The 11,354-nt window shown below is 39.9% G+C and overlaps 1 protein-coding gene across 1 annotated transcript in view; it reads right to left on the reverse strand.

Moving 5' to 3' along the window:
- LOC122551438 (NACHT and WD repeat domain-containing protein 2) overlaps positions 1-10,743 on the reverse strand; it is a 125,528-nt gene extending 114,785 nt beyond the window's left edge. The window contains exon 1 of the mRNA XM_043693346.1: positions 9,432-10,743. Coding sequence (XP_043549281.1) covers positions 9,432-9,582 — 151 coding nt within the window. The 5' untranslated portion in view covers positions 9,583-10,743. The remainder of the gene's footprint in view (positions 1-9,431) is intronic.
- Positions 10,744-11,354: the final 611 nt, after the last annotated feature.

An 11,354-nucleotide genomic window follows, 5' to 3' on the forward strand; every position in this document is an offset into this window, starting at 1 on the left:
TCTTCCTCCAACCGTTGTGTTGCCATGGTCTGGCGATGGAGTCCAAGGACCTGCATGCCCTTGGAGGAGTGGGAGGTGGAGTTAAAGTGTTGGGCTACGGGGTGGTTGGGTTGGTTGGTCCGGATGTCCCAGGGGTGTTCTCTGAAACATTCCGCAAGTAGGCGGCCTGTCTCCCCAATATAGAAGAGGCCACATCGGGTGCAGCGGATGCAATAGATGATGTGTGTGGAGGTGCAGGTGTATTTGTGGCGAATTTGTGGTGGAAGTGTACCTTGGGGCCTTGGAGGGAAGTAAGGGGGGAGGTGTGGGCGCAAGTTTTGCATTTCTTGCGGTTGCAGGGGAAGGTGCCGGGAGTGGAGGTTGGGTTGGTGGGGGGTGTGGACCTGACGAGGGAGTCATGGAGGGAGTGGTCTTTTATGTTCTAAAATATATCTTTAGAACATAGAACAGTGCAGCACGGGCTCTGGCCCTTCAGCCCACCATGCCTATTGTTTCAAAAAACACTCCTGGATGCGCCGAATAAGTTCTGCCCCATCTAAGTCCCTAGCAGAATTTGGGAAGTTAAAATTTAAGAGACACATGACATCATCGTGCCATATGGCCTAGTGTTACAAAGGTCTCAGACTCCACCCTAACTGGGGCACCCTGAAGCATGACACACTGATAAAAACATGCTACTGATCGTAATTGAATAGCTTAGTTTTTGCCAGGCACTGAAAGGCCAGTGGCTGTAATATATGGTGATACCAGGGCTTTTATAAAAGTCTATTGAATCTTGCAGTACAACATTATGGTAATCTAGTTCTTCTGTTAGAGAGCTAACAAAGTGATTGCCTCATCAAGTTCAAATACACTGGTGAAGGAAAAAGCTGACATCGAGGTGGCACATCCTGTTTCAGTGTGTAGGAGTAGATACAGATAGATAAGCAAAGAGCACACCATTTCAACATCCAGCATTTGCAAGTCTCAGCCACATATATTGATGAGGGTGACCTTTCACCTCGAGTAACATTCAGTACAGCATTATAGTTTTGAAGGAGTTGTTGCAAGCCTCTCGATAGGTCAGCTTACCTGGTTCAGCAAACAGTTTAGTTCTGTAATTTTAGCTAGGTATGTATTCATCAGAAAATTAGCTTACAGTTAGCTTATCACCAATTGGCTGCAGCAAAGATTTTGAATATTTTCTTCATGCAGCTACATCTGAGTCTGACTAAAACACTGTGTGGTTGATTAGATTAATGGGCCTTCATGAGTAAAATCAAGTGGAATATTATTACTTACTAACCCCAAGAAAAGGTAATGTGACATCAAACACACACACTTAAATATAGGGATAAAGGTAAAAAGGGGAAGAATGTCTAGTCTAATATGAAAGATCATGAATAAGCTGTTTAAAAATGTTTTAGAGGTGTCTGGTCTCAGGTTAAAATCTTAGTTGCTTAATTGATGATTTGTACCTTAGCAGTAGTGAAATTTGGAACTATCTTTGAGTTCTCAATGAATACATATTCCTGTAATTTGTTTACTTTTTCACCAGGCACAGTTTTCAAGAGGTTGGGAGAAATCAGGATGAAAAAGAGCCAACCTCTCAGTTCTGTTATTACTAAACAATTTTCATTCTTCCCCTGCTCAAAAGGATTTGCCTGAAATATAGTTCACTTGTGTGTCTCCATGCCTGGATTGTTTTTTTTTCGACCTAGGCAACCTGCAAGCAAATTTCATCCTAATCAGAAACGTATAAATCAATCTGGCTATAAATATAGGAATTTCGGTGCCTTTTTACAATGATGCTAATTTTAACTCAGACTGATTCTTGTTTATTGGTGGTTTCATGAGCTTGGTTCAACTTGCTAAACACTGCTACCTTCTGAAGTCAGTGCTTTTCTTTTTTAGAAGTCATTTAAGTCTATGAAAGGTCCTAGATATTACAGCAGATGATGGAGGGTTGGAAGATTTGAGCTATAGGGAGAGGTTGAATAGGCTAGGGCTGTTTTCCCTGGAGTGTCAGAGGCTGAGGGGTGACCTTATAGAGGTTTATAAAATCATGAGGGGCATGGATAGGATAAATAGACAAAGTCTTTTCCCTGGGGTCAGGGAGTCCAGAGCAAGAGGGCATAGGTTTAAGGTGAGAGGGGAAAGATATAAAAGAGACCAAAGATGCAACTTTTTCACGCCGATGGTGGTACGTGTATGGAATGAGCTGCCAGAGGAAGTGGTGGAGGCTAGTACAATTGCAACATTTAAAAGGCATTTGGATGGGTATATGAATAGGAAGGGTTTGGGGCGATATGGGCCAGGTGCTGGCAGGTGGGACTAGATTGGTTTGGGATATCTGGTCGGCGTGGACAAGTTGGACCAAAGGGTCTGTTTCCATGCTGTACATCTCTATGACTCTAAGTCCACTTTTATCACTATTGTAACAATGAAAAAGCCATAGTTTCACCTTTAATTTTGGAGCTACTTAAATTTTCTACATTTGAAAATAATGCAAGACAGTGCAAAACATTTTTCTTATTAATATAATGTTCTAAATAGTATTACATTAGAACTGACAGAAATTTCTAATTGGTTATCTGAGCAGCATAATATAAAGTAAAGGATAAGTTCACAGACTTCATGCTCCCAGCAAGGAGCTGTACAGCTCAGTGTTGTAGCTCCGTAGCACTGTAGTGCTATTTCAAATGCATCCTTCCTGAGAGTTCCAGATGTTAAAACAGTTTCTGATACAACGTGCAGTCACTTTTTGTGGTTTTTTAATGGAAAAATGTCTTGATAAAAATTCGGAACTAGACAGATTTTCTTCAATACTGAAAAAGTTTAGCAAAACTCAATTCAATCCAATCTCAGGTCAACTATTGCATGTGCTGTGGAACTAACCACTACCAGCTAAAGACTGGGGTAGAGTGCTGCCACCAATTATTTTTTTCTACATGGAGTCCAAAGGCCTATTTGGTTAATCATGGCAGAGGATGCCCTGTTTGTGCATCTTAATGAGAGAAGCACTTATCTTAACAAAATGTAGTTTATTACATGATAGCTAGAGAGACAATCTACATTGGCTAGTTAGATGTAATAACAATGACTTGCAGGAGTTAGGATGAAACAACTACATTGGTATCTCATTCCCCCTAGATTGTATAACAATGTCAGATTTGTGTTGAACTTAATGCAGTCTCCAACAACCTTTCAAAAGTATTAGCTTATACAAGATATTTCCCCCACAGCTTGACATCAACAGGTTCTACCAAAATCAAATCAGTTGAATAACTAACTTCCCTGGAGATAGCCTTGGATTTGTTTTCTAATTTTGTGTTTTTATCACATTAATAGATTTGTATGAATAGGTGTTTGGCTATTTTATGGATGAAGTATTTTTTTCTCATAGCTGAGCATTGCTTATGCTTGTGAGGTTTCTTTGTTCCACTGACACTGCCTCTTAAGATCTATGGTTTGGCCTACTCTGAATGCTTGCTGTCATCTGTATTTTTAGAGTTTTTATTGTTTAAAAAGAGGATGGATTCTGTTTTTCTCCTATGTTTGCTTTTCTCTAAAGTACTTCCTGGTTTCTGTTTCCAACAAGATTTGAATAGCTTTCTTTAAAGTCATATCTTTTTTGGTACCTAATAATTCTTACAATATGTCATTAATATTTCCAACAGCAATTCTGATTCTTATGAATTCAAAGCTCAAAAGCTACAGTTTGCTGCTAATGTGCAGAGATCATTAGTGTAACAATCTATGAATTCCACTGAATACCAAACTCTTCTGTTAGAATGTTGCTCTTTCAATAATTTTGCTTGCTCTTAGATTAAAGCAATTGTCAAAAGTATCTTCAAAAGTATCTGATCTTTCTTTTACATTTTGTCAAATTTAAACATGACAGCTGTAGACCCTTCTGAATAGTGTATTTGTTTGCGCAGATTTAAAATTTAATATGTAAGTTTTAAACAATTCTGTACTCAAAGAACAGTTTTCTGCAAGATGGCCAATCATGTGTTCTACGTGGCTCATGTCTGATTTTAAATTTCTGTGAAAATATTATTTCTCCTGCCATGTCTTCTTAAAGTGATAACCTATTCTTCTTATTTTGCAACTTCAGTACTTCAATGCTGCTCTATTCCCTCTCTGCTAAATGGATTTTTAATTCTGTACTGTAGCAACACTATTTTAACCACGTTGTTTTTCAAGCTTTTGAAGCAATCCTGTATAAGTTTCTTCTTAAAAAAGTTTCAAATTCTCTATTATTGTGGTGTTGCATTATTTCAATTATTTTAAAGCTTTAAATACAATGCTGTTTTTGTGCACAGCTTACTAGGCATCTTCTTGCAGTCAAAATGCTGGATTTCTTCCTCCTACAGCCAGGATGAAGATTTCCTGATTTTCTACAGGCCAAATAGATTCTTTGCCTAAGTCAAAGCCAAATACACAATTTAAACTGCTCTTATAAATTTCTAAATAAAACTTTGTGGCTGTGGCATTAATAGATCTTCCTGCTAAAATCCATAGAAACTCGGAGCAGCAGTAGGCAATTTAGCCCTTTAGCCTGTTCCAACATTCAGTATGATTATACCTGATCCTCTACCTCAATTACATATTCCCATTTTCTTCCTGTACCCCTTGATGCCTTTGATATCCAAAACATTAACCATCTTCTTCTTGAATCCATTTAAAGATCTGGCCTCCATAGCCTTCTGTGGTAGAGAATTGCATAATCTGAATGAAACATTTTTCCTCACCTCAGTCCTAAATGGCCTCACCACGTCCTGTGACGGCGAATTCTGATTCCAGACTCCCAACATGGTAAATCTCCTCCCTACAGCTCGCTTATACAGCTCTGCTAGAATTTCATACAGTTAAAATCAAAACCCTATTCTTCTTCTAAACTCTAATGATAGACCTTGTCTTCTTCATACTTTAAATTGCACTTTTGATATATTAATTCCACTTCTGATATTCTAGGGTGCTGCAATCTTAGTATAAATTAAATTTATGGCCCCTAACTTCATTACAGTTGTTATGTGGTAGTGTGCACTCACTATGGCAGGAATGCGCATTGTGAATGGTAAGTACTTTTCTCTTCATGGCTATCTTTCTCAGCCTCATCCTTTGCAACATAAATTTACAGTCTTTTCCCTTACCTAACAAGGTATTTTTAAAACTTTATTCACATAGCTCCGAAATAGTTGCTTCCTAGCTGAACTTTAAACGTGCTTTTTGAAGGACTCTGCACCAGCCAAATGTAACTTTTTTAAGCTCTTACTGCACATTGCTATTCCTGTGCCTGTTATCACATGTGGATGGAAGGCTTTAGCCTGGGGGGTGCTGTTTTCAACTTGTTGTTCCATCACAATTTACGATGACTGCTTGTTTGTTCAAATGCTTGGAGCTGCCAACTGATGGTCTCCATAGTCTTAAAGCAGTAAAGTATTTGGTGAATTCACTTGTCTTCCAAATATTTTTGTCCTTTGTCCGATGGATTTTTTTCCACCACCATTACCTTGTGGCATTTAAGCAGCAATGCCTGTCACGGATCACTATGTTGCATGTGCTCCGGTACAACAACTCAGCCAATATTTGGTAGAGAGTACTGCCACTAATTCTCTCCTTTCCATCTTGACAATAAGGGCTTATCTGACTAACAGTGATGAAGGATGAACTACTGATGAGTCTTAGATGCTGCCTGACCTGCTGTGCTGTTCCAGCAATAAAGTTTCAGCTTTGATCTCCAGCGTCTGCAGACCTCACTTTCTCCTTATCTGACTAACAGTGATGAAGGATGAACTACTGATGAGTCTTGTTGCACACTTGTGTTAACAAGATGTAGATTAAGGCAATGTGTACAAGTTACACTCAATGTTCCCTCTCAGCTGTGTGGCTGCATGCACAGCCTCTCTAAGGGTCCATGCCTGGCAACCAGTCTGTCCATGCCATTCACAGCTTTTACTCCTGGTTCTGGAAGTCACTTTGGTGCACAGACCTCAGAGCTCTGAAGAAAAGAAATTAGTGGAATGCTAGTTACACTGAATAGTTGAATATAACAACTAGTTCTATCACAATATACTGATGAAACATTGTCTCCATAGGGATTTCAAGCTGGATTCTTCTTTACTCAAAACTATACCACATCACTAGGTTAGTTGGAGGTTAATGCAGGCTGCAACATTCACTCTTTTAGAACTTCTACTTTATACAAGACTAACCTTTGGCTTGCGCAAGAAGCATATTTATTTTAGCGTCTTAAAAATCAAATTCCCAGGTATGCGAATTGCAACTTAAATAAGGTATGACTTATTGTACAACTAATGCCGATGTTCTGAAAGCAATGCTATAATGCATCAGGACGCCAAGGAAGTTCTAATCTATGCAGAAATGCAGTATTTGTGCATGAAGTTTAAACTTAAAATGAATAGTTTTAAATTCTGGGCCCGTCCCAGAATTGTCCGATACTGTTGTCAGCTTTGGAGATTTGGACTTTAAACTTTGAATTTACTCTGGAATTGAGCGAGGATGTGCTCTCAATTGTTGATTACAGAAATCGAGCTGACAATGGTTATAAGAGAACGCGGTATAAAGAAAGGTTGGAAATTTATTTCAAACGAAACCTGAACAATTCACAGTCCCACATTCCACCACAATGTCGCAACAGCAATTAAGCATTTGAAAGTTAAGAATTAGTTTCTTTAAACAAGGACTTTTAACAGCCCCATTCAAAGGACCAACCAGAACACTGCTACCTCGTTGACTTTAAGGGAAGATGCTTAAGCGGGTGCTAAAAACAGCATGTGGCTACATCTTGAGATATCTTTACGACATTTCTGCCCATGAATTCCTATGGGGTTCGCTCCGGGATAGGAAGTCCGGAGTACAGTGTCAATAAAACAGAAGGCTACACTTTACGTCTCAGTCAGCGGCAACCATTGCTGCCATCTGGATCATTCAATGCTTTCAACTTGGTTGCTCTTCGTTTATTGCAATTTCAGGTTAAAGTTCAGTGCTACTTGACTGTCTCGTGAATCAAATATGCCTTTCAAACTTACTACACAATCAACGTGCACCATATATCTATATTACCAATGCTGTCATTTTATTGTGAAAGTAATTGATGATGTACTTAAGAAGTGTTAAAACTATTACAAATGAATTACAACTGATTTGTTTGCGTTGGCCCTGCTTTTTTTTAAAAAAAGTCTGATTAAATCACTCTTAAAACTTTGAAAGCACATAGTACATTGTTAGTGGATTGTAGAAATGTAGCTAAACTGTGTGTGCACTTCCTTTTTTGAAGACAGGAAGATATGCTATTGTGACAAATCTGGATCAGTGTGGACTTTTTCCAGAGGAATCAAAAACTTTTCAATACGAATAATTTTGATTCTGTGCAATAAAGTATGAGTAGTCTAATTTAAATCTCCCTGGTACTTCCATTGACTGCACACTTATTCAATCTCAAGATTATCCAAATTGCTGTTGTTTCTGAATAATTTTTTATTGTTTATCCCCTCAAAAAAGCAAATTCTATTCGCACATTAATGAACTTTCATCATTTTAATTTGTTTCGAACCTTGTTCAGATGCACTTTGGCTGGACACAACATAAACAATGTAACTTTTTTTTAAAGTTCCCTTTCTGTGGCAAAATGGTTAAAATATCCTGCAACATCACACTCAGATCTAGCAAACAGATCTGCTCATGGACATTTCCAACTGATGATAAAATGTTCTAAGTACAATTAGGAATGTAATGTATACTTTCACCCCTAAAACTAATTGTTGATAGCTTTGCTGATACTGAACTTTGTTCTGCATCAGCCTGTATTCTTGAGCATCCTTAACCAAAAAGAAAACAAACCTTATCCCATTTGCAATTTTTAAGACATTGTTGACACATGACACAAATTTAATTAGAAGGTATTAATTCTTGAATGAAATTGATTTTGTAAAAAATATCAGATTTCAATCTGGAAAAAAATAATATTCATGCTCTCAAGCACCTGGGTTGCACACAGCTGCACAAACATTTACACTGCTGAATATTCTTCATTAACACATTGCCTACAGATGACTCTTATGTTTGAATGCACAGCAATACTCAATTAAACTTCAAACATAAAAAAAAGACATTCAATAAATGAAATGGTAACACAATAGTGTATGTGAAGCACTTCTTTCTATTTCACACATGATCTCATCAATTACACATTAGGAGAGCAATTTCTCTCATCTTCATGTAATGAGCAGTGCCATTCAGTTCCCATCATTGAATCTCTAATGCCAGACATTATGTGGCATTTCCATTAAAAATGTTTCTGAAGTTAAATTCCAAAGAAATACAAACACATTGTTTCAGTTTCCAATCCATAACATTCACAAACACATATTTTAAAACAACTTATTTGAAAGACACTGAACAATTTTAGATGTTATTATTGGCTGTGTTATTAAAATTCTATGAAATATAAATGTCATGTTAAGAGAAACTGGAAGCAGAACAGCGCTCCTGGCAGGGGTGCCATTGCGCATATGTGCAGGGGTCACAGAGAGTAGCTTTCAATTCAGCAAGCCTGCAGCTTGACCTCTGACTCCTTGGAAATAAAAATGGGCCAAATGATGTGCTCACCGCACCAATCATGTCACCACACTCACTAGTGTCAATTTACCTGATAACTTGCCTCAAGCCAAAACTGCCGGTTGATAGTTTCAGCCATGGATGATTTCAAGCTCAGTCAGCTTTGCTGTGGATAAGAATCAAAGCCATAAAACTGTGGCTACATTCTAAGACTGAACTGAAGCAATGGAGAATACCAGAAATGTGATATAATGGTGGAAAATGACGTCACTGTAGAGATGGAATTCTTTAAGTTGTTAGGATGTTGGCCTGCCATGTACAGCCACTAGCACACACAACCTTTCACTCAACACGTTCATAACTGTACAGCTATAAATAGAAAGAATTTCCACTCAGCTTAATTGGTAATATACAGGTATGCAGAAAACTTATCTTCCGAAGACTCCTTCCTCAGTAAAATTCCCAGCACTTTTTTTTTAGGCAGAAACATAAATCCCATTTCTTCAGCACCTGGTTTACTGAAGTTTTGAATTGGATAAAATACAACTTCTGCCAAACCTTCTATAAATTGAGTCAGTTAAAACTATGAACATATTGAATTTCAATTCTGTAAGAGTTGTGACAGCATTATTGAAACCACAACTGATAGGTTTCAGTCACTTTGTTGGACGCAAACCTAACGATGTCAGTCGCCAAACAATTACTGATAATCCCCAGTGCAAACTTAGCGTATGTCACATTAAAATTATTTGCATTTTTAAACGTCGACACAAAACTTTTTTTCCTCTCTCTTTTGAAAGGAAGAAACGTCGGCACCCAAGTACGGTTCAAGTTTGAAAGAGCGAACCTTGATGGTGAGCCCTTACCTTCGGGGTTGGAGCTGATGAAGACTTTAATGCTCCTGCTGCCCGGGAGATGCTGAGGGAGCGCAGCGACTGCTCCAGTCAGCGCCGCCCTTCGGAGCGCCGAGTCCCGGGGAGAGGGCAGCCTGGAGCCCGGCACCGACCACATCAACATCTTGACAGCGATGGAAAGGAAGAGGGGCGAAAGCGACAAGGAAGACGTGGGGCGGGCGGTTGGAAAAGGAGCTGCCGTGAAGGGAAAGCGAGCAGGAAGCGGCTGCACACAGTCCTGGGCTGGGCGTCTGGAGACCGGGATGCAGCGGGAGCTTGCAAATCCGGGCACAGCAATCCGACTACTTCAAAACCATTTAAACAATTTAAAATAAAACTGCTAGGAAAATTCTCTGGGCTGTCTGAATCGGGGTCCAGATAATTTCAGACCGAAAAAAAAATGAGAACTACATTTTAAAACCAAAAAAAAGACCAATGAAAAAAATTCTTCTCCCGGAAAGTCAGATTGGCTTTTTGAGGGGTGAGAGGGGGCAAACTGTCTTTTTCGTCAATCCCAGCCGCTGGGCTGAAAACGGTCGGGTTACCTCCCAGGGTTTCAAAAAGGGTTTCTGCTCTGAAAACAGCCAGAAACTTAAGAGAAAGTGGCAGCTCAGACACAGTGAGAGAGGGAGAGAGGGAGGGGAGGGGGAGATGGAGAGAAATGAAAACAAGCCTCTCACACAGGACAGGACAACCTGTTCACGCCACCTCCCACAGAGACAGAAAGAGCATCCTCACAGGAGGCTGTCAGGTAGTGGAAGGGGGCAGAGAGGGAGAGGGTGTTGAGGAAGGGGAGTGAGAGCAGGTTGTTTTCCTACCCATGAAAAAGCGGGAAAGCTGCTCCCTTCCTGACTCTCACACTTGGCAGCAGCTGGCGCCCGTCTCCCTCCTTCCCTTCCTCTCTCTCTCCCTCTCCTTCACACACACACACGGAGCTCGTCGTCCTCCTCTGTCTGAGGGTTACATCAACCCAGATCCACAAACTGAGATTAATGCTGACTGCCCGATTTCTGAGAGAGAGCAGTTACCGAGCGCTGAGAAGTAACCCGCCCTCTGCCTCTTTTTTTTGTATGTGTGTTGTGTTTTGGAAGCGAGTATGCTCTAGAGAGAGAGAGAGCTCCAGTAACCTCTGAACGCCTTGAGTGAAACGAGCGGCGCACAGATGTTGTGACCAGAAGGTCACCTGTATCGTCTGGCAGATCGCTGAGAGCAGTCACATTTCTAGATCGCTTTGACAGTAGGGCAGAGAGAAAAAAAAAACAAATCATCTCCGATTGAGGAGACGCTGGATCTCAGAACAGACTGAGTTTTTTCGCTGAGCTCCAGCCGGTATAAATGGGATCGGCTTCAGCAAAGCCACATGTGAGCCCAGCAGGTGCACAACTGGAGACAGAGACACATCTATCATCCACAGCAGTTAATTTTCACATTCAGATCGCTTTGAAATCTCTTCATCTCTTCTCACATTCCAGTGAAATTTAATTTTTAATAAATGTAATCAGTAGAAGAGCTGTAGGACACAGATGGTAGCTTTGAGTTAAATGTCACAGGGAAAACATTGAATAACATATTTCAAACATCTGTCAGCATTTTTTAAAATAAATGACACGCACACTGAGGTAGGCAATGAAAACAAACAACATCTCGTTCGTGCCAAAGACAATGGTGGCACCTTAAACTGATAGGACAGGAACAGTTTCCGTCTCTCTCCCAGAGCATAACACTATGAACTTCAGCTCTGTCGATTTTAGAGGTTATATAAGAAAATCCCAAGGAAACGGAGGAATATGACCTCATACCAAAGAACAACGTAAATTTCACATCTAGTGGCTGGCATTTGGCTGTCTGTTGAACTTGGATGAACCCAATTAGCCTTCATATACAGTTTCTACCGTG

The sequence above is a fragment of the Chiloscyllium plagiosum genome, chromosome 1 (genome assembly GCF_004010195.1).
Source record: "Chiloscyllium plagiosum isolate BGI_BamShark_2017 chromosome 1, ASM401019v2, whole genome shotgun sequence".
NCBI classification, from domain to species: domain Eukaryota; kingdom Metazoa; phylum Chordata; class Chondrichthyes; order Orectolobiformes; family Hemiscylliidae; genus Chiloscyllium; species Chiloscyllium plagiosum.